Genomic DNA, 26,417 nt, shown 5'->3' with positions numbered 1-26,417 from the left:
CACATCCATACCGTAAAAACCCTGCATAAAACATTTAAAGTTGAACAGTAATACTTCTCAAAACATCTATAAGATGTCAAAAAAAAACAACCGACTACTGCCATATATAGTAATGCCAAAATGACAGTAGCACATGTGAATATGAAAAGTCAAGTAAAAAAAAAAAGGACCAAAGTTGTTAGCTTTGTTCACATGTTAAGATTACTCCACTTCCATCAGGTCATTTTTAAGGCTCAACACCCTGGGTTTCAACTTCCCATCATCCAGGCCCATCAAGACTTTCTGGGTAAAGTCAAATGTATTGGCCAAGTCCTTTGGGTAAATCAGTGCAAAAAGCATGACAAATGCATCAACAAATGTGGGGAAATCCATAACTATGGTACCCTCAAGCACAACCGCAGTCCTCTCTGGGCAGAAGGCATCTGTTGAATTGGCACTGACCAACAGGAGCCCGACCGGTAGGTTGTCAATGTTTGGTTCATCAGACTGTGACACCTGAAGACAAGAAGAGAACTGTTATCCCAGATTGGCAAAGCTTTCTCAAGAATCTGTTTGCTGAAAAATGCATCAGTAATATATCAGAAGACATTTAAAGAGAAGCCTAAAAAAAAGCAATCACTTTTGATGAATGTAATTGGTTCTGGAAGTCAAATGTGTATGTCCATAAAAAATATAATCGAATACTCATGTTTATCTTCAATGTTGATTCAAGTTCAGCATTTAGCATAATGCCAAAAAATGGTGCTTTCAAATCAATTTTCCCCATCACAGCAACAACAAAATACTATTTTCTGAATGTAGTTATACGTTTTATTTTAAAACCTAAAGAGCTTAATTTCAAAGACATCCATAAGGGTGCATCATATTCAACACTGTTGAAGTAAGGTGGAATGATATTCAATACCCGTTGAATATGAGGATGCGTTTGTTTACTGATTTGCATCCATTCTATACTCAACAATAACTACAAATCTTATGGTAATACTCAAAACCCTGAATAAAATCCGAGTGATAAAGAAACACTTGATGACTTCTTCCTCAATGACAAAAAAAATGCTCTTGATGACAATAGGACAGCTCATAATTTTGCAAACAGTTTTTTTATTCTAAATTTAACTCTATAAAAAAAAGAGAAAACATTTTCTTCCAAGTAACTGAAACAATGTAACTATTTGACAAAAATAAATATTCCTTTTCCAAGATCAACTGACCCAAAATTAAAATTCTTAACTATTAATGACTCACCCACTGCTTCAGAAATCCGGAGTCATCCTCATGTAGATATGCAGGAAGTGCACGGAGGACAGCAGCATGTCTGACATGGCCGTCAACTTGTTCCTTGAGCATGAGAACATATTCTTACTTCACTTAGGATTCTTAAGATAATATCCACACAATACTATCACAATAAATAGCTCTCTCATGTCTGAAGAGATGAGGGTTTCTAAACCAAAAATAAACTTTAATATCCCTATCAATCACTAAGAAGCATAATCAACTAACCTGGAGGTCATAAGTGCGAATAAGGTGACCCAGAACATCAGCTACTTTCCCTGTGCGTGCAGCTTTCTTCCTGAACAAGCTGTGAAGACGGGGAGCGTGTTGGTCCAACTCTGCATAGAAGTGATTCTTCAGGTTGATGTTTGCAATTCTGTGAAACAAAAATATTAAATTACTGTTTAAGTCAGTAAGAAGAGTGTAGTGTATATGTGGCCCTGAAGAAAGTGAAAATTAGATATAGACAGCAACCAAACATGCTACACTATTGTGCAGTAATGTCAAATCATTGACCTTGTAATGTGTCAGATTTAGGGGAAAACTTTTTCCCTTCTTACCAGAATTCACAGCTACCTCATGAAATCCTGCCCGACTCAACTTAGAGCAGTAGTTCCCCATCTTAAACTTCAGACTATTTTTCCAACCATACGAGATCCTGGCTTTTTTAGACATGGATGCTTCAAACAAGGGCTTCGGCTACCAGTGAAAAGTCATTATCATTGGGGTATGCTTTGAAGCTATGCATTTTGACTGCTATCGTCTCAAGTATGTCATGCATTTGTCCCCTAGATAACTTTAGAGTTTTCCCTGTCCTCTCATATGTAACATTTCCATCACCAAGTATGAGTTCTACCTCATAGGAAAAAACGGGCACTGGAAAAACATCAGGCCATCTCTCACTCCTGTCTGGAGTCATGGCATGGGGCAATATTATTGTGTCATCTGATGCTACTGAACTGGCATCACTCTCAGACCTAATAACTTTTGGTACATTCTTCTGTGGAAGCTCGTCAATGTCTACAAGGGAACATAACTGACCGTCAAAGTCTGGATCTTGGTATGATAGGCTAAAGTCAAAGTCTAGCTTCAACTTTTCTTTGATCGTTGTTTTTAGCTCATCCACAGATTCTGGGCGTGAAGATAAAGTCATCTTCCTGACAACATCCATGGAGGTATGGACATGAAGTAGGAAATTTTGAGCTGCCATGTCCTATGCAAGAGAATGAATAAATGAAGAACAATCATTGGGATTTGTTCAAAACAAATTCAGTAATTTTCCAGTAAATTGTAGATGAAAAATAGTATTGCTTCGAATGAAGTATCATTAACCTCAAATGCAAACTGTTAATCAGTCTTTCTAGCTTGTCACGTTGGGCAGAGTCACTAATGGCACATTGATTGTGATATTACATCAGTGTTAACTTTCTTCACGATGGTCAATGTGACTACAGGTCCCCACAAAAACATGTCAATCCTGTACATCTCTGATAGAAATACATTTTTTGGTGTCAATATCAAATGCCCATCAATATGGTATGCTGGGAGACTTAATGTGTCATTAAAGGGATAGTTTGGAATTTTGGACATAAGACCTATTTTCCAACTCAGCCGGTGTGTTCGAGACTTCTGGAGACGTTTACAAGAAATTTCATTCAGTTCTTCTAGTTGCCGAGTTCGCTTGTGCTATGGCTAGCGCAAGTCAATCGTTCTAGTTAGCATGGCATTACAAACTCTAATACCGACTCCACAGTGCACCCGAGGCAAATCAATTGTAACGGCAGACTATCGATGTCCATATCTGTGTTGATAGAAATAAAACCAACCTTGCATTTTTAAGGATTTACGTCTCAGCAGCAGCAGCAGCGTGTCATACTTCCTAGTAGGCTATGGCAGCGGCGGACTGATATCACCTAGCACTTATAAGTTACCGGTTCTATAATAGTTTGTTTACCTGCTGTCATTGCTACAGACGCAGAGTAGCCTGCAGTGCTAGTTTCTTCAATCTCACAGAAATGGCCACTTTTGGAGAATATCCTGAAACTTTTGAAGACTCTGATGAGGAATTTTTTCCACCCAAACCCAACCGTACCTGTACGAGCCTGAATATACAGAGGAAGAATTGCGCAAGAGGGATGCTCAAAGGGCAGAACGTGAACAAGCGTCTGTGGAGACCGAGATAGCCCCCGCTGGAGCTGAGAACTGGGACCGAACAAACGGAGACTGGTGGTGCCAGGAGGGAATCCCCCGCAACGCGTCCGAGGGTTTACGGTTCTCTGGACGGAGCAGAGGTTCGGGTTCGCGGTGCGTATTTGTGGGTTCGCGGGGCCGTGTGCTGCCTGGTGTTTGAGTGAGCTCCGAGGGCTTTTCAGACAGCCTTGGGGGCTTAAGGGCCGACAAATCGGCGGTGTTCAGGTGTGTATTTACCGGCTGGATTCCGAGCAGCGCGTCTTAGAGTTTTGAGTCCGACGGAGCAAAGTAAAATTCCGCTGCTGCTGAGAAAGTAGAAAATAGTAAAATGGATGATTCATGCGATGCGAGGTTAGTTTTGTTTCAAATATTATTCTATCAACACAGATATGTACATCGACAGTCTAGTGTTTTAATTGATTTGCCTCGGGTGCACTGTGGAGTCGGTATGAGTGTTTTAATGCCATGCTAACTAGAACGATTGACTTGCGCTAGCCATAGCACAACCAAACTCGGCAACTAGAAGAACTGAATGAAATTTCTTGAAAACGTCTCCAGACGTCTCGAACACACCGGCTGAGTTGGAAAATAGGTTTTATGTCCAAAATTCCGAACTATCCCTTTGAGCTGTGACAGCTGATGCACAGAGAAGTTATCTGACAATGTCAATTCAAATTACCTTAAATGCTCACTGTACCAGCACTCATAGCTCCTGCAAAGAAAGGAAACAGAATTATTGACAAGCAGTATTGTGCTCAATCCTGCTGAATTTTGGAAGTCCTCCAGTGTGGCCTGCAGAAACAAACATCTTGGACTTGGACAGAGGTGACACTTGAGGCTTGTGTATGGGGTCTGAAAAATGATAGCACACTGAAATGATACGCCATAATGTGCTGATGCCTGGTAGCGAGAGTTTTCAAGACATTCTTGAAACTGTGTGTGTCATGTATCACCCTTTTGAAAAGGGTCAAATCTCATGGTCAAATCTCATGGTCCATAGGTGAACAAGAGGCCCAAAATGTTTTGTTAGTTCTGGGTAGTGCTCAACGTAATGATGCTTGGGTCGGAGCTTAAAGTCTGGGAACACTGCTTGAAGACCCTGTCTGTGATCACTTATTTTAGTCTGCATGTAGTGGATGGATTCTTCCGGGAAAGATGGAGACAACACTTACTGCACTGTTTCTTTAAGATCCATCAATATAGCCCATGCTTCATCTCCTTCAGGGACTTGACTTCCTACCATAAGAGGAATTTTCATGCCCATTCCCACCAATGCTTTGTTTGGCTGCAAAATTCTTATTGGAATTATTTGTGTGTTTGTCAAGCCTATCAGAGTGCTGATATGGAAATGTGCAAATTTTTGTGTTTAGATATTCAAGAGTGAAACACTTCAAACAAATCATCTGATGAATGCACAAAGCCAACTCAACTGGCACAATACCCTCAAGCAGGTCATGAAGTATATCAGGCGGGAAACCAGCAATTGGATGAAAATGCAGCAATGCCTTGCTGAGAACACACTTACCCGTAACACCAAAGTGAGTTGCATTTTCTCCTTGCACAACATTCTGAACATGAAGATCGTGGCTGGCTCTGGTTCTCATGCTAAAATCTCCTTCAGACACTTCACTGGACTGTATCTGGTCTCTAGTACTGCAACAGAATCTGCAGACATAGTGTCCTCTGAAACACTGTACAAAGCCTGCAAGACCATGGGCAGCCAAATTATCAGCTGCAACACACAACACAGTGCCCCTGATACACTGACCAACTGTTTCAATGTAAATGCCATCCTCCTCGAGAGTGTGCAAGTCTTTCAACAAAGGTGAAAGAACACTTTGATAACCACACTTCTGCAGATCAGGTACTTTGCACAGCAGAGCTAGCTGTATGACATGCAGGTTGGACCTATACTGACTAGGTATATTGCCAAGCAACCACTATACTGCACAAAGCTTGTGGATCTTACTAGATGTGCCCAAAGGATTAGCCAGTTCAATGTCATCCACATACAAAATCAGTGACAATTTCAGCTCTCCTGCTTCTGACAAGAACTGGTTTTCTTTCAAATATGTTCCATCTTCATGAGACATGTGCATTCCAGGTGGTGATGGCTTGGTTTCTTGAATCTTGTCAAGGAGATCAGTATTTTTAAACATTGTTTGCAGTATCTGTAGGATTGGAACATACACTGCTGTGTGTCCACTGGAATCAACAGTATATTGCACTGGCATAACCAGAGGGTAGTTACTCCTTACAAATGTTTTCCTCCACTTAGCAGTGGATAGTTCTGCACCTTCTGCAGTAGCACTGACAAAAACATTACTTTTCATGATAGCTTCAACTAATTCATGAAGAACGGCATCACTGATTGACAGATTATGCTCTCGAAAAATCTTGATGACAGAGTCTCTGACGAGAGGTTTGGACAATGAGAATATTTGCACCAAATTTTCAACTATGTCCTGTATAGCCATCTCTGATAATTCTCAATTGAGTTTGCAATCCACCATTGTCATCTGTAGGTTCAGGGGGATAACACTCTAAAGCATCCTGCTCAGGGGAATTCTGAGACAGATCACCGTCATCACATTCAACTTGACTCGGCATTGGTTGGCTGTTGGTCTCTGTCAAGACAATATCATCCCTAAAATCTGAGACATCACAGTCTGGATGATTCCTACTTTTGTGGGCATTGAATGATGAGTACACATTAGTACGGTAGTGACAATATTTGAATGGGCAATTCACCATCATTCACCATTGTTTTAAATGTGTCCTGAAATGACTTAGAAGACTTTGAGCATTAAACGGCTGCTTGAATCTACACACAGGACAGATGAATGACACACACGTCACGCCGGTGAGGTTTGTCTCGTCTTAGTTTTTGTCTTGTCATTTCCTGTTTTATTTTGAAAATAACTCCCCTCTCGTTTCAGGTCACTTGCCCTTCCTCATGTGTTTCCTGGTCTGATGTCATCCCCGATCCCTGATGGTTTTCACCTGTTACTCGTTATCCCTCTGTGTATTTAAGTCTGCGTCTCCCCTTGTCTTGTGCCAGTTCGTCTTACGTCTATCGTCATGTCAAGATCCTTCGTTCAGTCACAGCCGTCAAAAGATTCTAAGTTAAGTTGGTGTTTTTGTAGTTTATGTTTGTAGTCTCGGTACGCCGGTTGAGCCTCGGAGAGATGTAGACGCGCGTCTCTGAGCTCCCCCATATTAACCTTTATTTATGTCAAGGAGCCCAACCCACACATATGTATGACAGTTTGAGTGTCGTATAAGCAGAGTGTAGATCGAAAGACGGTGAAAACGTGAGTTTTTATTCAATTTTGTTACGACTTTTCGACGAAACAAGATGTCGGATCTGAGGAGCGGTGCTTAGGCCCCAGAGCATGCAGAGGGCACGGAGCCGGGTCAATCAGCTATACTCGATGCTATTACGTCTTTGAAGGCCGAACTGCTGGCAAAAATAGACGAGAAAGCGGAGACCCAGAACGCCGAGATATGCAAGCAGATAAGCATCGTTAAAGACGAAATGAAAACGGCCATTGAGCGTGCTAACGCTAGGGCTAACGCTCTGGAGCAGCGCACCGCTAGTTTGGAAACTGCGGCCAACAGTCACTCTGACACCATTATTGAACTGGAGCAACAGGTGTCCCAGCAAAACATCATTCAGACTTTATAGCATTCTCAACATTACTAGCCCGCCGACTTATCCTTTTTGGTTAGAAATCAACCACACCTCCATCCCATTCACGTTGGGTCCGTGAGGTGATGGCGTTTCTTAAGCTAGAAAAAATCAGATGCACAATTCAGGGCTCTGTAAAAAGGTTCAAAAAAACTTGGTGCGATATTTTTAGAATACTTTACAAATGAATTTGATACAACCACCTTAGATCAGTAGCTCTCTACCCCCCCCCCCCCCCCCCCCTTCTCTTCTCTTCCTGTTTTTTCTCTTGTTGATTTTTTTTTTTTTTTTTTTTTTTTTGGCATGCATCTGTACATGGGCTGACTATTGAAAATGTAACAAATTGAAGCAAAAGAAAAACTGTCTATGTAGTACGTATGTATATTATAAACGACGCACACTGTAGATGGGATCCATGTATGGTATTCATGCAATTGTGTCTAATAGCTCTCTGTCAGTTTAAACTGTTTTGTTTTGTCTTGTTTTTTCTCACTACAGTTTTTTGAAAACTCAATAAAAAACTATTTGAAATATGTTTGTAGTCTTGTTTTTTCCTCCTTTGGATTGATCTTTTGTTTGAAATTAAGTTTTTGCATTAGCCTGGTTTTTTCCTTGATCTTTTGTTTTGTACTTTTTACATCTTATGATTTTGAATAAAAAAAACGTTTATTCTGCCTCTGCATCTGAGTCCTCCCTCCTTGCCCGAAACCTGACAACACATCCCTCTTGATTTTCATTATGCTCAACTGTCTATGTTATCATGTTAGGTGGATTTTCAATGCATTTACTGACTGAAATGTGCAGATACAGTCATACAGACGAGGCAGAGGACTGACTGAGGAAACATTGCAATGTTGTAAACGATAGTGTTCAAGCAACTGTGCTCTTTCATTGAAGACTGCAGCACAATGTTTGCACTTCCAAGCCATTGGAAAAAATAACATTATTCACAACTAACATGCATAGTAAAAACAATTATGATCAGGTTTTTGAGGATTTTTAGTGATGTGATGTGATTCACATTTTAGTAACCATGCACAACATACCAGATAGAAGACGTAAACCAGTCAGTTGCTTCAGCTTCAGCCTTAATAAAAAGAACATTGAAAAGTTTATTAGGTTGCAACACATTCACAAAAGCACTATGTACAATAAGTTGTAAGCATATAACACTTAAAATTTAGCTAACATTGCAGGCATATTATGAAATGTGACAGAGAGCAGGCAGCTAATGCATGTCTTCCTGAAGCTTTGCTATATTCCAAACTAGTTAAGCAAGCTAATTAACATGAATGCTTTTAACCTCTGTGACCAGATAAAATCCTTAGCTATTGATAGAAACAAAAAAATCTTCCAAATGTCCTTTTATCAATAAAGAAAGCTATAAACAAAAGGCTCTCTCGGATTGAGAAAAGACCTTACTTTTTTTTTTTTTTTTCAAATGTTTAAATCCTTAATCCTTAAGGGGCGTTCACACCGGACACGATAGACGCGAATTGAGCGGCGACTCTACATTGAAAATCAATGTAAATGGCGCGATGACACGCGATTCAGACGGAGGCGGCGCGAATGGAGTGTCTGGCCTGATGAGACGCGGTGCGAATGGCGCGTCAGACGCGAATGAAGCGAATGGCGCGTCTGACGCGAATGGTCCGGTCTTCCCGAGTCGGGTTGTTTGGGAATGCAGCCCGTCCATCTCAGCTCATCTGTCTGTCGGCTTGAACTCGTCGCTGATTGGATGTCGCGGCGCGATGCCGCCTGAAAAGTTCGATATTTTCAACTTTAATCGCGTCAGACGCGCCATTCGTGTCAGACGCGACGCGATTAAAGTTACCGGCCTCACACCGTCCATGGGCTGAGCCTCGATCAGAAGGACTCAGGCCCCTGAGCGACACCGGGCAAGCGGTCTTCTGTACGCCACATTTCCCACGTCTGCCCACCCGTCGGACGGGGATTCGGCGCTGGGCTCTTCCCTCGCCGCTACTGAGGGAATCCTAGATAGTTTATTTTCCTCCGCTTAGTAATATGCTTAAATTCAGCGGGTTGTCTCGTCTGATCTGAGGTCGTAGTCGAATGTGGCCCCGACTCTCCCTGGGGAGAGGTGCGAGGGACGTGGCTCCCGGAGGAGGCTCACGGACTCTGGCATCGGGTACCCCGAGGCGGAGGAGGAGGGTCCGCCGACGTGACCCGCCGGCTCCCCGCTGGCGCTGCCCTCGTTTCTCCCGCTAGAGCGGCACCGGTTCAAAAATGAGCGTCATACGCGAATGACGCGAATAGTCCAAAATGATCAAGCCTCACGCGATTGTATTCGCATCTATCGCGTTCGGTGTGAACGCCGCATTACAACGTACAGACTGGGGACATTCGACTTCGCCGACTGTGATCATGTTATTTCATGTTATTTCCTACACTTTACAAGCCTACATTATATCGTTAACTTGCCTTCAAAAATACAGAGCACAATGGTAATGTTACAGCATTAACATTATTTCATGAAATATTGAAATATTTCAACTCAAGCTACAAATTCGCGTTGACGCTCTGACGCGAAGCCAATCAGCGGCAAAAACAGCATAGCGGTCTGTGGTCTTCCGGCGCCGTGAGATAGTACGTTTCATACAGAGACCAAGCCAACTGTCATGGTACAAACAACAAGGTCGTTGCCGTAATTATGCCGAGACGATGTTATGTTCAGTGTTAACGGAGCAGCGTTGTTAGCCTCGTTTAGCTCTGAGCGAGCCGAAAGCCATTGCCAAAACAAGCATTTTACAAGTAATGTGCTATCGTCTGAACGGATAAATTTAACAAACCATTACTTTGGACTTTTTAACAAATCGTTGTTACTTCGGCATACTCTTTATCCTTTTATTGCAGTTAAATCACAACATCCAGCTGGTCTCTGGCTTGCTATTCAGAGTTTGATGAGATTCACTGATCCCCCTCCGGGTAAAGTTATAAACTCAGACAGAACGCCGTTTAGTTTCCCGGTGTGTCTGGGACTTCCACAATATGTAAAAACCAGGAATATGTTTATTTCGGCCACAAATGATGAAACATTATTGCTGTTTAAGCTCCCCGCCCGTCCGCCCCCCCGTCCTCTCCGGTGTGACAAATGCGTCCCGTTCGGTGTGTGAACACCCCTCGAAGCTTACATTAAATAACTGCTGACAGACTAAATGCATTTGATGCAGAAAATAATAACACATAACAATATAGTTTTAAATTAAAAAAAAAACATTACTCACCAAATTCGTGCGCCTTAAGAGAAAATCGATATAATGGCTGTCAGTGCGGTCAGCACAGTGGCGAGAGTAAGCTTGTCAGGCTGAGAGAATTGCTTCATGCCACAGCACGTATTCCCTCATATCTTCACTGGCAGTCCCACGGTAAATGTTCCAACGTATCAACGTTCTAATTAAAAGTGGAAATATACTTAGTTGTTCACAGGTGAAGTTACAATCTTGTCGCATTTCTCTTCCACCGCGAGCAGCAGCAATGGCGGACTTTTCAACAGACTCGCTGAATAAGCACATACGCACATTTGTGACGTCAGAGGGAGTACTGTAAAACTATTTGAGTACAATTACAAAATGAATTAAAGTAGTTGAGCACTGTAAAATTACAAACGTGTTTTAATGAAAAATAGAGGTGAATTAACTTTTTCAAATGTTTGAGTTAACAGAACCCATTTTCTTTAACAAGCTTTAACTGTTCGGGTTTACAGTGCAGATCATAGAATTATTATAATAATTATACATTTTATTTATACATCTCACTTTGTATGTTGATTGTATCAACTTAAGGTTGAGTCACTGTCTGGCCTGAACTCTCACTTCCTGTTTTATTTTGTAATTCACACACATACTCTGCTCGCATTAAAACTCAAACTGTTGGTTCGAACACTGGCTGATTCATGAAATGTTTGTAAATCTGTGAGTAGATTTGCACATAAATCACCTCCGTACTTATAAACCTCCAGATTCATGAACACCGTGTAAACCTCTGATTTATAAACCCTGCCCTTGATGCACCATATAAGGAGGTGATGATTACTATGGGGAGGTGCGTCCTATCGACAGAATTTGCAGAAAAGTTGCGGTGATTGAACAAAATTGATTGAGATTGGTTAAATTTGTGTAAACAGTTGTGACATCGCAACTTCTTGGAGGGACTGATAATGTTGTAATTTCTGATGATATTTAACTGCCTTCCTTATTACCAGATGCTCTATGAGCAGTCAGATTTAGCTCTGAAAAGTTTGGAGCTATAAATGTTTTGATGAATGTCGAATGTAAATCGAATCAGTTCTGCTCATGTCTAATAAATGAGTCTACCTACATACTGGCACTTAAAAAATTCCTGCGTGAGAGTTCTGGTCTTGGTCTAGTCATGAGACCCACCTTTGAGGCCCCTCTCTCCTGGTGCACCTGCATGCCCATCTGTTCCTGGAGACCCAGGAGGTCCTGAGGACACAAGCAAGAGAAATACTTGGATTGATGAACTCTGCCCTTAATATTAGGTTGAATGGATATCCATATACTGGATGACTACAGTTTGCACATGTTAAGATGATTAATTTTGTATTTACAGCGTGTGGGATTCATGTTGACAGAGACTGTATGTATTGAAAAATGTTTTTCACATACGAGTTATATACACACTATATACAGATGCACTACAACGTGCATGGTATGCACGTGTATCCTACCTGGTGTGAGGCTGATGGTGGTCAGTTTATCCTCCAGGTTGTGGGTGCTGGTATTGAGCAGGTTCAGGTCAGACCGCAGTCTGTCCACCTGACCCTCCTCTCGACACAGACTGTTGACCTGTTATCATGACAACCAACAAAAAAATCCATCAACATTATGTTGAAACAACAGTAAATCATGATCACATCAAATTATTGTAAATGACCTTCAGAGCAACAATAATCTACCTTGTAAAATGTGAATGATCACAAAATGTAAAAAATGAAAATTAATGTTTCATAAGCAATCAATCACGACAAACAATATGCTCAGGTGTTTTCTACTGCAGCCTTACTTGGCCTTGTATGACCATACAATGTATGACTATGACTAACGCTAACAAAGATTACAAACTCATCTAAGGTATTTCAGTGTAACTGACACTTCTTAGTCAGATCACTTCACATATATTTTTGCTACTAGTGCAATAGCCTATCAAATGATAACATTTATGTATAGTCTGGCACATAAACACAACCTTTGCCAAGTTCTGCAATAATCACATCCATACCATACCATCTAATTATATTACACGCCGCCATGTCACCAATCCTGTTCGTAATATTCATTGACAGGATATCGAGGCGTAATCGAGGGGAGGAGGGTTTGCAGTTGGGTGTGCTGCAGATCGTATCGCTGCGTTTTGCAGATGATGTGGTCCTGCTGGCATCATCGGTCTGTGACCTCCAGAACTCGGTGGATCAGTCCGAAGCCGAATGTGAAGTGGCCGGAATGAGGATCAGCACCTCTTAATTTGAGGCCATGGTGCTCAGCAGGAAACTGGTGGATTGCCTGCTCCGGGTAGGGAATGAGTCCTTACCCCAAGTGAAGGAGTTCAAGTACCTCTGGGTTTGTTAACAAGTGAGGGGACAATGGAACATGAGGTTGGCTACAGAATCGGAGTAGCGGGGGCAGTATTGCATTTGCTTTACCACACCAAAAAGAGAGCTGAGCCAGAAGCAAAGCTCACAATCTACCGGTCTTCGCTCCCACCCTCAGCTATGTTCATGAGGGATGGGTCATGGCCGAAAGAACTGGATCGTGGGTATAAGCGGCCGAAATGGGCTTTCTTAGGAGGGTGGCTGGCGTCTCCCTTAGAGATCGGGTAATAGAGATAGAAGCCCAGTCATCCATGAGGGACTCGGAGTAGAGCCGCTGCTCCTTTGCATCGAAAGAAGACAGCTGAGGTGATTCGGGCATCTGGTAAGGATGCCCCCTGGGTGCCTCCCTAGGGAGGTGTTTCAGGCACGACCTGCTGGGAGCTGGGAGACCCAGGACTAGGCGGAGAGATTATGGGCCCTAGTTTCGTAGACCAGGCGCAGTCAGCTTTCAGTGCACCTGCGCCACGCCGACGGGGTGTGTCCGCCTGGACTTTGCAAGTTTCGTGCACCGCGCAGGCTCGCGCAGGCACACCTCCCGTCACTCCCACCCGCGCAAGTGGGAAAGAGGGAGGAGAAGAAGGCGTGAGTGGGAGACGAGGAGGAGACGAGGCATGGACTGGGATTAATACAGCCGATTCAGATCTTCACCAATCAAATGAGCTCCTCTCCTCACCTTTAATGCGTTAGGGGAGGTTCAGTGCAAGTTCCGTTACTTGACAACCCGATGACAGAAGCAGCGCCGCCGCTCCCACCACGCTCATCACGCGGTGTGCGCGTGTATCATAATAATAACAATGCCGATATTATAAAAAACAGGAGAGAGAGAGGGAGATGTTTTGGTCCGAGAGGCTGAGTTTCCGTTACGCGTGCCATCTGCCTTTGATCTGACGTCAGATGTGACGGGACAATCTATATAGATATAAATTCCCGTGTTGATTCAATTAGTTGCATTAAATAGTGTTTGTTGTGATTATTTATTGCATTTAAATGTGCCTGGAACTGTGGAAACCTGCCTGTGAGGTCTTGGTGACGTGTGCGCACTGCGCGCCGTCAGCCAAACTTCCACTCCGCCAGCTGTGATTCGCATTGAATGAATGGACTTTATTTACGCCTTGCGCCTTGCGCCGAAAGTAGACCAGGTTGGAGCTGGCGGGCTTTCAGCGCAGTCTCGGCGAGGCTTTTTGCCACGAAACTTCCGCTACGCCAAGCTGAATCTGTGACGCCTCCCCCTGCTGCGCCGCCACACCCATCTTGGTGCAGGCGATCCACCAAACTGCCAAACTGACGGTGCGCAAGGCTGCGCGGGTCGAAACTTGCATTGCGCCGGCTCCGCCACCCTGCGCCGCCCTGCGCTGCGCCACAAAACTAGGGCCCTATATCTCCACACTGGCCTAGGAACGCCTCGGGATCCCCAGTGAGAGTTAGCTGATGTGGCTCTGCGACAGGGATGTTTGGGGTCCCCACTGGAGCCCCTGGGACCCGACCCCAAATAAGCGGTTGCTGCCTAAATCTAATTTTGTTTCGTAGCGTAATAGCATCCCAGCAAAATAAGTTTTACTGAGCAACAATTTTGTCCTTCAGCATGAAACAGATAAACAGATAACATTTTGTGACTGTTTCACAAACTGCTAGAAGACTGTATTGCTCAGTAGGGCTATGTTGTACAGCTGTTAAACAATGATGCAGCAGCTGGTCGTTGAATACAGAGGGCTCTGTCATAACAGCATTTGTCTCACTGGCTGTGTGACTCCGTCATTAAAACCAACCGCAGGGCGTTTGGGCACATTCTCCCAGAGCTTTATGCTCATCCATGGCCCTCCTCAGAGGGACGACCATGGAAGACATCTGTTCAGCGGCATCCTGTGCCCCGTCATACATGTCTGACTGCAAGATGTATCTCAATCTTCCCTGACTCATTCAGTATTAAAGGTGCCAGACGACAGATGTGTTACCCACTTCTATGCATCTGCACCTCACTCCCCACCACTCTGGAGAAGGACAAGTTAGACAAGTCTAGCTAACAATGAATAACAATACAGTTACGACTCCACTGATAGTCCTACTGTACGACCTCACCTCAGTGAGTCCACCCCAGTTGTAAATTATTTTTCTTTATACGGAAGTGGCCTGCCATAACGGTCCGCATATCAATGGGCGCCGCTTTGACCATCCTGCTACGTTGACTTGAATGGGAATGTCTATTCTATCCGTCTGTCTGTCCATTCTTCTATTGTACGGATAAAAGGAAGTTTGCGAAGCAAGTTCATTTGAGAGTTTCAGACGTCTAGGTAGACTTTACTTTTCCCCCGAGCTCCAGTTTTTATTCTAAGCTAGGCTTACTACATCCTGACTCCAACTCTGGAGTCAATACACAGACATGACATTGAGAAATTGCTCTTAGCTGGCTCTCAGAAAAATAAACATATTTCTTCAATGTTGTAGTATCTGTGTTAATGCTGACTGCTGACTGAGGTGCGTGGTAAGCAGAGGTTGCGCTAGACTTTTTCGTTGTCTGTCATTTTGACTGACAGGGTCATAAAAATCCTGTCATAATCTATTTTTACCGGTCACTTTAAATTTTTAAATGATAATAATGACATATTCAATTGCATTTAATTTTAATTCATTTTTAATGAATATTCAGTCCAAACAAGCTGAACAAATAATCCACACCGTGGATACACACATCAAGCAGAAGAATATGTAACTTTTCTCCGCAGTAACAAAAAAATCTGACTGTGTGGCCCCAGTAGCTACATATGAACAATGAATAGTAAAATATGAACAGTTCACCTGTGGCCTAAACGCACAGTCTCATGCGGCGTTCACACCGGACGCGATAGGCGCGCCAGATGCTCCATTCACGCCGCCGCCACCGCCTGAATCGTGTGTCATCGCAACATTTACATTGATTTTCAATGTAGAGTTGCTGCTTAATTCGCGTCTATCGCGTCCTGTGTGAATGCCCCTTGACACTCAACTGCTGTGACATTTTTCTTCTTTTCTTCTTTTCTACTTTTCTTCTTCTACAAGAGCCAATTACTGTAATATGCTCTTTGCCACCAAGTGGTCAGGGGTGTGAATTGCAATCTGTCAAAATGACGGATGGCCCTCGGATTTTTCCGTCACCGGATTTTTCCGTCACCGTCAAAAAACGGTCAATGACGGAAAATATTCGGTTAACGCGACCCCTGGTGGTAAGTGTGGAGCAGATGAGACAATGAATAAAATCATTAGCAGGTGTGGAAAGTTTCATGACTGTTGATCTGGTGTGATCCAAAGTGAAACTACATTTCAGTGACAGAGCTCACACACATGTTAATGCCTTCCTGCCATCTCTCCTCCTCCCCCTAGTGTGACCCCTCCTCCTCCCCTTGTGTCTTATCTGCAGGCTGAAATGAGAAGTCAAAAATTAACCAGGTGTGGCTGTTACTTGGAAAAAGTCACAAAATCAGTGACATTTCCTGTTGCCAGAAGGTGGCGCTCTGACTGAGTCAATATTACAGTGCAGACGTGTTCAAGGTGGGACTCTAATCAAGTATGGAATCTTTGGAGCAGATCAGAGAAGAAACACTGGAGTTATAATAGTTTTGATGTTTAAATCAGTGACACTATTTACCATCTTAGAGCTGATACGCAGGTGGCTAAAAACATTTTTTTTTTGCCCACTTCATGTTGACTTTAGGCGCTGGGTCCAAGAGGCTTTCTCCACATGGTCTATCTAGGAAAAAAAAATGTGTGCGTGTGCACCTAACCTAAAGGGGGGGCTGTTACTCAGAAAAAGGGCATAAAATCAGTCACATTTCATGCCATTAGGTGGCGCTCTGACTGTGGGACATTATTGCAGTGCAGGTGCGTTCAGGACGGCACTCTTATCAAGTATGAATCTTTTGGAGCAGATCGGAGAAGAAACGCTTAAGTTATAACTAGGGTTGTCCCGATCACGTTTTTTTGCTCCCGATCCGATCCCGATCGTTTGAGTTTGAGTATCTGCCGATCCCGATATTTCCCGATCCAATCACTTTTTTTTTCTCCCGATACAATTCCGATCATTCCCGATAATTTTTCCCGATCATATACATTTTGGCAATGCATTAAGAAAAAAAAATGAATAAAACTAGGGATGCTCCGTTCAGCATTTTTGGGGGCCGATCCAATCACCAATCACAGAAATCATAATCGGCCGATACCGATCACCAATCACCAATCACCAATCACAGAATGGATGGGAGAATAATAATAATAATAATAATAATAGAGCCGTTTTATGACTGAACATACTGTCGATGACTGTGTAGGACACAGCAGGATTCTGGGTCGGGCTTGGGCGTCAGACTCGCGGTGTGAGCGGACCGAAGCGGAACCGGACCGGTACTTCGCTCCGCTCTCTGCAAAATCCGCTGCCCGCTCGTGGCCACTTGCTCGTTCAGCTACGCTAGTTTTGACTACAAACATGTCCGCACACCGGACCAGCTTTGACCGATCACCGATCAACCTGTTTAGGGTCCATATCGGCCGATAACGATCGGCGGCCGATCGATCGGAGCATCCCTAGTTATAACAGCTTTGATGCTTTTGGCGAAGGTTCAAAGTAGTAGCAGTTATGGCATCGCCCTGGCCACGCCCCTACACTTTTGGAGCATCTTTGGGTAACTTTTTGTCCTTCAGGCCTTTCCAACCATATATCAAATTTTGGTATTAATCGAATCAACGGTATAGTCCAAGTTAGATTTAATACAACCCCTGTGAATGGCCAAAAACGGCCCCACATTACTTGATTTTGATGAAAATTAACATGTATGTTCTTTCATGCTATGTCAACATAGGTTTCAAGTTTTGTGATGATTGGCCCAAAGGTTATGGAGTTATGCTAATTGCGTTTTGGTGGCACAACCCTCTTATGTTCATTGGCCGATGAATAAATAAAACCATATTTTCAAAACCTTTTTGGGCCATGAGCCCAATGAGTAGGCACACCAATATTTGTGTAAATCTGATGAACGGTGTAGGAGAAATGCACAACGTCTGGTTTTTCATAAAATCCAAGATGGCGCAAAATTTCAGAAGGCGGACTTTGGTACTCCAAGAGGATTTTTTGTAGACGACTCTTGTCTGCACATGTTTGCAAAATTTCATGTCAATTAGAGTTACGGTGTGGCGGGGCTGGCGAATAGACACGCTAGCGAGCAACTTTTTCGTGGCCAAATGCGAAACCGCGAAATTCTTAAATTTTTCACCACGCCGCATGGACACACCAAATTTGGTTAGTTTTTTTTAATGCTGAGGCCCCCAAAAGGCACGTCAACCTCATAAAAGAATAATAAACATTCAAAAAACAATCGAAAAACACAATAGGGCTTCGCAGCCCGACTCTGTCAGTGCTTGGGCCCTAAATATGGAAGTGTTGAATTCAAAATAACCGTTTGAATTCATGAAGTCTTGATCAATTCTCAAAAGAAATTTGGATGTTGAATTTGAAAAATTTATTTTTATGTTAGAACCGACCCCTCCCGCCCCTAGACACCACCACCACCTGGTATCCCCAAAGCCTGAGTGAGGATTTGGCCATTGGCTGGTTTGCAGTGTTGGAGTTTTTATAGAGATTCCTCCGTAATCACGGAAAAGAGAGCCCTCGATACTCCGCGAATGTACCGTTTATAAGGAACTTTGGTTTGCAGCATAACGCTGCAACGGTGTTGCCTTTTACAAAAGCGTCCTGGCTTTGCGGAACCAGAGAGGCTGCGACGTGTAACACAATGTTGCTGACGGTAGTGTGACATATTAAATAAGCATTGAATAGCTGCAGCGCACCAAAACAACAATGGAAGGTGAACTTTTGCTTGACTCTTCAACTACAAACGAAGTTGCTATGCATCATATACAGCAATGGCCAACATTTTTGAGAATGACAGTGTTGGTGTTGGTAAGTATTGGTTTTCACAAAATGTGCTGCTTCCATATTTTTAGATATTTTTGTCAAGCATAAACTATGGTATACTGGAGTATAATTACACATAAAAGTTTCAAAGGATTTTATTGACAATTACAATAACTTTATGCAGAGTCAATATTTGTAGTGTTGACCCTTCTTTTTTAAGACCTCTGCAATTCGCCCTGGCATGCTGTCAATCAACTTCTGGGCCACATCCTGACTAATGGCAGCCCATTCTAGCATAATCAATGCTTGGAGTTTGTTAGACCTTGTGGGTTTTGTTTGTCCACCCGCCTCTTGGGGATTGACTAGTTCTCAATGGGATTAAGGTCTGGGGAGTTTCCTGGCCATGGACCCAAAACATTTTCCCTTATGGCAAGGTGCGCCATCATGCTGGAAAAGGCATCAATGCTTACCAATACAGTTCTTGGATGGTTGGAAAAAGTTGCTCTCGGAGGAAGTTTTGGGTAACATTCTTTGTTCATGGCTGTGTTCTTAGGTAAACTTGTGAGCGAGTCCACTTCCTTGGCTGAGAAGCAACCCCATACATGGATGGTCTCAGGATGCTTTACTGTTGGCATGACACAGGACTGATGGTAGCGCTCACCTTTTCTTCTCTGGACAAGCTTTTTTCCAGATGCCCCAAACAATCGGAAAAGGGATTCCATCCATCCATCCATCCATCCATTGTCTACTGCTTATCCTATATTCAGGGTCGCGGGGGGGCTGGAGCCGATCCCAGCTGTCAATGGGCGAAGGCAGGGTACACCCTGGGCAGGTCGCCAGTCTATTACAGGGCCAACATGTAGAGACAAACAACCATTCACGCTCACATTCACACTTACGGGCAATTTAGAGTAATCAATTAACCTATCCCCATCCTGCATGTCTTTGGACTGTGGGAGGAAGCCGGAGAACCCGGAGAGAACCCACACTTACAGGGGGAGAACATGCAAACTCCACACAGAAGGAACCCCGGGCCGACTGGAAAAGGGATTCATTTGAGAAAATGACTTTACCCCAGTCCTCAGCAGTCCAAACCCTGTAACTTTTGCAGAATATTAGGCCATCCTCCAAATGTCTTCACCTCACTGTGCATGCAGATGCACTCACACCTGCTGCTGCCATTCCAGAGCAAGCTCTGCACTGGTGGTGCTCCGATCCCGCAGCTGAATCAACTTTAGGAGACAGTCCTGGCACTTGCTTACAACAATTGAACCTCTCTCATTGAAGTTCTTGATGATCCAATAAATGGTTGATTTAGGTGCAATCTTACTAGCAGCAATATCCTTGCCTGTGAAGCCATATTTGTGCAAAGCAATGATGACTGCACATGTTTCCATTCATTTCAAGCATGACCCTCCTTTTAAAGGTTCCAGTCTGTTATTCTAACTCAATCATGCACTCCAGCCTTGTCCTCATGAACACTATCACCTGTGATAATGAGAGAATCACTGGCATGATGTCAGCTGGTCCTTTTGTGGCAGGGCTGCAGTGGAAATGTTTTTTGGGATTAAGAAAATTTTTATAGCAAAGAGGGACTTTGCAATTATTTGCAATTCATCTGATCACTCTTCATAACATTCTGGAGGTATGGGATATGCAAATTGCCATCATAAAAACTGAGGCAGCAGACTTTGTGAAAATGTATATTTGTGTCATTCTCAATTTTTGGTCACATGTTGCTGGATACAATGGTGGCTTCATGTGAGCCACTACCGGATTTCTATCTTCTTCAGGTCAACATTCTGAGCTTGTTAAATCCTCCGGTGAGGGGTCGTCCACGTAGCACAACTTAAAAATGTCACCTTCTGTTCCGGCTCGCCGGCTCACTCCTTTCACAAAGAGGCCAACTCACCCGTTTCATCTCGGCTCTGTAATGATCTCCATTGCCGTGTCAGAGGTTGATGATACATGTTTTCTAGAATCACACACTTATCTATCAGAGCCCATCAAAGTGAGACTGGGCTGTTGCTGTCCAAGGGTCTTCATTGAAATTATACAAATTCACCTATTTATTTATTTGATCTTTTAAAAAATGTTGGGTCGCTCCATCCCCAAAACTCATAAACTCATTGAACTTTTTGTGAAACTCTAGCCCTGGCCTTACTTGTTGTCATTGATCAACTGGATAAACATCTAGTCATCTAAAAACTAAACTAAACTAAAAAACTGAACCTGAACGGAGTGAAAACAAACCTGAGCTGAAGCTAAAAATAGAAACTTTGTTTAGAAAAATGTAACATATGAAGGACCTGGCTCTTCAGGGCCCACAAGTGGCCTTCAAGGGTCTTGGTTTCTTGACTGTTGTTGTAGAGGAGAGTTTGGATGTTGTCATCACCCTGTTCACTGCCCAGAGGGATGTGATTGGATGTTAGCTTCTCCAACCTGGGGTTAGACAGTAAAGCCTGCAGCGTGAAAACTGTGTTGGAAGAAGAAATATTAGAACAAGAATTTGAATAATGTTTTTTTTAATATAAATATATGATAACAAACAATACTTTTTATACAGTCTTACCTTTATAAACGAGAAAGGCATTAATGGCAGTCTGCAAGATGAGGTAAACAACAATCACATGAAGACACCACTGTCTTCTGGGCTTCGCTGGCTTCAGACCTGAAACACATGCAGGAAACATTTTGCATTCACACAAACCACGACATGATAAAAGTCCTGCAGCAAACTTCATGGCATCATGGAATCATGGCAAAGTCATTCAGGAGACCGAAAGTAGCCTGGTTCATCCAGTGGATACAAATTATTTTATCATTTTTCTGAGCAACAACCAGTGAAAAAAATCAGCTGATCATCAATGACAATGAAAACCTTTTTTTTTTTTTGTCAGAAGGCAGGAATACCACACTTGACTTTAGAAATGACAAATGATAAAACAACAAAAAAATTGAAAAAAGCATAATTACTATATTATTATTTGTTTGGGGATTTACATCAGATCCAAATCATACTTCCAAAGGGGAGCACTATGGATTCATATTTTTTTTTAGATTTGAAAAAAATAAAATGAATTCTTATCTAAAACAAACAAGATTCATCATTATTCATCAGCACATATCCCCACTGGTATGTATCCCCACTGGTATGTATCCAGGTCAGGCTTAACATCAATGAACATGCCAATGTACTCTTTAAAAATGCCATTTCCTCGTTACCACCTCTAAACCCATGTCATGCTGATGATCTTGTAAACATCTTTAATTCCAAAATTCTGAATGTCATAGATGTCATTGCACCTGCTACGGTTAAAACAATTTCTGGTAAGCAAAAGGCACCCTGGAGAAAAGCTGCTGTTGTGACAGCCCAGAGAAGAGAGTGCAGGAAGGCTGAACGAATCTGGCGGAGTACTAAACTTCATATTCACCATGACATCTATAAAGAGAGCCTCCGGGCCTACAATTTAGTCTTAAAAAGTGCGAGAGAAACATACTTCTCCAATATCATAAACAACAACACTAATAAGGCGAAAACCCTATTTGCAACTGTTGACAGACTGACCAACCCCCCAACACAAATACCAGCTAAACTCCACTCCACGCAGAAATGCAATGAGTTTGCATTCTTTTATACTAATAAAATTGAAGGCATCAGACGCGCCATCAATATCTCAAACAAAAAAGTTGGATCACCACCCTGTTCAGGCAAAAGTAACACAGCAATCATGGCAAGCTTTAATGCCATAGACTCTAAAACTCTAGTGGAAACGGTGACAAATCTAAAATCATCCACCTGCTGCCTTGATGCTTTACCTACCAACTTTTTTAAGAATGTTTTTGACTGCCTATCAATAGATGTACTGCGGGGCGGTCGGTGGCGCAGTGGATAAGGCAGCCGCCCCATGTACAGGAGGCTCAGCCTCGACGTGGAGATCAGTGGTTCGACTCCCGGCCCGGCATCTCTTTCGCGCATGTCTTCCCCCTCTATCTCCCCTTTCCACACTGTCTCTCTCTGCATTGCATAAAAATAAAAAAGGCTTGCATGGCACTCCAGCCATAAAAAATAATCTTTAAAAAAAAAAAAAATAGACATATTGCAAATAGTTAATAACTCCATTCAATCAGGCAATTTCCCAAAGGCCTTCAAAACTGCAGTCATTAAACCTCTTCTAAAAAAGCGGAGCCTAGATGCCTCTATTATCAACAACTACAGACCAATTTCAAATCTACCCTTCATAAGTAAAATAATTGAGAAAGTTGTCCTCCAACAACTAAATCACTTCCTGGCTTCAACTGGCTGCCACAACAACTTCCAGTCAGGATTTCGACCTTTTCATAGCACCGAGACGGCCCTTATTAAAGTTGTAAATGACATCCGTCTTAACACAGACTCTGGCAAAACTTCAATATTAATGCTATTAGACCTCAGTGCTGCATTTGACACTGTCGACCACTCAATACTCTTGGACAGGTTGATAAACTGGGTGGGGCTCTCAGGCAGAGTCTTAAACTGGTTCAAGTCATATCTACAAGATAGGAACTATTTTGTTTCCATTGGCGACTTTGTATCAGAACCTACCAATGTAACATGTGGAGTCCCCCAAGGTTCAATCTTGGGGCCAAATTTATTCAACATCTACATGCTCCCACTAGGACAAATCATGCAAAATAATAACATCGACCACTATTGCTATGCCGATGACACCCAAATCTATGTAGCACTATCACCAAACGACTATCGCCCCATAGATCTTCTGTGCCAGTGCATTGAGCAAGTCAAAGACTGGATGTGCCAAAACTTCCTACAACTAAATGAGGATAAAACTGAGATAATTGTTTTTGGTGCTAAAAAAGAAAGGTTTAAAGTAATTCAACACCTTCACTCTCTGTTCCTGAAAACCTCAAACAAAGCCAGAAATCTTGGGGTTATTATGGATTCTGACTTACATTTCGACAGTCACGTTAAATCAGTAACAAAATCAGCCTACTATCACCTAAAAATGTAGCAAGACTTAGAGGGCTCATGTCAGCTCAAGACTTAGAAAAACTTGTACATGCCTTTATTACTAGTAGGCTAGACTACTGTAATGGTCTCCTTGCAGGTCTTCCGAAAAAAACTGTCAGGCAGCTACAGCTTGTTCAGAACGCTGCTGCTAGAGTTCTTACAAAGACCAAAAAATGTGAGCACATTACACCAATTCTCAAATCCTTACATTGGCTCCCTGTATGTCAGAGGATTGATTTCAAAATCCTCCTGCTCACATATAAATCACTACATGGTCTAGGACCGAAGTATATCACTGATATGCTCCCACTACATAAGACTTCTAGACCACTAAGATCTTCTGAGACCAATCTGTTAGTGATTCCCAGAGTAAACAACAATCACGGGAGAGCATCATTTAGTCACTATGCAACAAATGGCTGGAATAAACTTCCTGAAGATGTAAGACTTGCCCCAACTCTGACCACTTTTAAAACTAGACTGAAAACGTTTATGTTCACCATAGCTTTCTGCTAAATCTTTTAATGTCTGCAGTGTTTTAATTATTGCAAATATGTTTTTATTCTCCTTTCTTTCTGTAATGCATTTTAAATTTTTTTTTATTATTTTCTTTTAATTCTTCTATTTTTTTTTCTTCTCACTTTGTTTTATGATGTGAAGCACTTTGAGTCTGCCTTGTGTATGAAATGTGCTATACAAATAAAGTTGCCTTGCCTTGCCTTGCCTTAACTGCCTAGTTCTTGTTTCATTCACATGTACCCACATACTTTTAAAAAACACAGAAGGCAACCTCGAGTCTGGAGGGGAGGGGGTGCAGGGGGAGGCGGATACGTCTCGCCGCAGTGTTTTGAATTTGAGTGTAGTATCGTTTTTGGCCACATTCTTACATATAGCGCCTTTAACATCACAATTAATAATTAATCAGGAAAGTAAACAACCGTTTCTGTTGTTCACACTTCAGTTTTTGAATTATTAACACATGTACTGTGAAAAAGCATAAATAATAGCTTTTTCATTACATTCTTTTCCCGGGGGGATAAGACTGTAATGACCCAGACCCCCCCTACAGTGGTCTGGGCTTAAGCCCCGAAGGTCCACAAGTCCTGGAAACGCCCCAGTGAGCTGATATGTCATCGTAATGTCTAACCTATGTCTGCCCTGCCAACATAAAGCAGCTGGCCAAGCAGACCCCCGTTGCTGTTCAGTAAATTGGGTTTTAATTATATTTTAGGCAATATTGATTGTTAAAATACTAAAAAAAAGCATTAAAAACTATTAATGCTAACAGAAAAAAACTCAAGGATCTGTCCTCTGCCCAATTTTGTTTTCTATTCATGTACTTTAAATTATTTGTTAAGCTGTCGTTTTCAAACGTGAAAATCCCATCAGATTCAATATAACAAGTAAACTACTGCCGGGACTGTATGTTTCTAAATTTGTGGTGTTCTGGTGGCTGAGTGGTGAAGATGCATAAACCGTCAATTCACTAGCATGAGACAAAAAAAAGGTTAATTTCTAGGATTAAACCCATTTTAACATTAGAAAGTGTTGAGAAATGAATCCAAAGTGTTGTATCACCATGATTCTGTTATTAATTGTAATGCTGTTGAGGAGCTATAGCTCAATCTGGTTACCTTTCCTCTCATAAGTCCCAATAGAAACTCAGACTATTTGGTTTTAAAGGTGTTGTACTGTCACACTCACCCTCAGGCTGGAAACTGTAGAGATCACTTCTGCTGAGTGACATTTCAAACAGCGGGTTGCTCTGGGTGTATGAGACTCGATCCCTTGTCTGGTCCACTGATGTCTCCATGCTGTCTAGAATCCAGTATAACCTTCACTTCCTACTTCAGGAACTCTTATATTATAGTGCATGATGTCGTGAAGACCACTTCACCCCAGATTGCAACAGAAAAAACTCACATGGACTGAAGTAGAGGAAGGAAGTATATGGGATTTATAGCTGAGGTGGCCAAAATTAAGCAGCACAGCTGGTTGTAGAATGAGGAAGTTGTTGCTCTTACCACAGAAAAAAGTCCTTGAACAATATATTTCAGTATTTTCATCACTGTGGGAAGGACTAGTGAGATTATAAATTTGTTAATATTGCATCATCATCATGTCCACTGATTTAATTGGTACTAATGCAAATAGATGGGATCACATCCTGAAACATCTACAAGAGAACAAGATAAATTTACTCTTTCACATAAATTGTTTAACACACAACAACCCTCAATTACGTTTCATACAAAGGTTCTAAAGAGGCAATAACATTGGTTTCCTGGTGAAAATCCTGTCTCTTTTGACCTGTCCACCACCCAGACCTCCTCTCTCCACACACTCCAGCTGACTCATATGAAACTAATTTGTGATACGCTAGAGCAAACCTAATCCATGACAAAATACGTTTCTCATTTAAAATGAACTTCATTTTTAGGAGACCAGACTGGACACAAAGCAGAGCAACACATGTGACATGATGCTGAGTCTGACCCAGGCGTCAACCTCTGGTTCTGAAATGTGAAGACAACTGCAACTGCAAACTTGCTTTCTCTCTGCTGGCCAACAGGGGATGACTCATCCATCCATCCATTGTCTACCACTTATCCTGTATTCAGGGTTGCGGGGGGGCTGGAGCCGATCCCAGCTATCATTGGGCGAAGGCAGGGTACACCCTGGACAGGTCGCCAGTCTATCACAGGGCCGACATATAGAGACAGACAACCATTCACACTCACAT

General features: G+C 42.5%; 1 protein-coding gene and 1 long non-coding RNA gene across 3 annotated transcripts in view; both read right to left on the bottom strand.

Annotated features, from left to right (window-relative positions):
- Window positions 1-25,581, bottom strand: part of LOC311021610 (uncharacterized protein) — a 38,382-nt gene extending 12,801 nt beyond the window's left edge. Inside the window, exons 1-5 of one of the 2 annotated variants that reach the window (XM_084022274.1) lie at window positions 25,379-25,581; window positions 21,236-21,334; window positions 20,973-21,139; window positions 11,865-11,982; window positions 11,557-11,619 (exon numbers count right to left, since the gene is read on the bottom strand). In XM_084022274.1, coding sequence (XP_083878400.1) covers window positions 11,557-11,619; window positions 11,865-11,982; window positions 20,973-21,139; window positions 21,236-21,334; window positions 25,379-25,487 — 556 coding nt within the window. In that variant the 5' untranslated portion in view covers window positions 25,488-25,581. The remainder of the gene's footprint in view (window positions 1-11,556; window positions 11,620-11,864; window positions 11,983-20,972; window positions 21,140-21,235; window positions 21,335-25,378) is intronic. The other variant, XM_084022273.1, reaches the window with a different exon arrangement.
- LOC311021622 lies at window positions 457-8,761 on the bottom strand. Its single transcript, XR_014598024.1, has 5 exons — window positions 8,203-8,761; window positions 4,145-4,177; window positions 1,483-2,488; window positions 1,246-1,315; window positions 457-495 (listed from the first exon to the last, which is right to left on the bottom strand). It is a non-coding gene; the product is annotated as an uncharacterized lncRNA (long non-coding RNA).
- Window positions 25,582-26,417: the final 836 nt, after the last annotated feature.

Source organism: Eutrigla gurnardus, assembly GCF_963514095.1.
Source record: "Eutrigla gurnardus genome assembly, chromosome: 12".
NCBI classification, from domain to species: Eukaryota; Metazoa; Chordata; class Actinopteri; order Perciformes; family Triglidae; genus Eutrigla; species Eutrigla gurnardus.
This window is presented reverse-complemented; position numbering and strand designations above follow the sequence as displayed.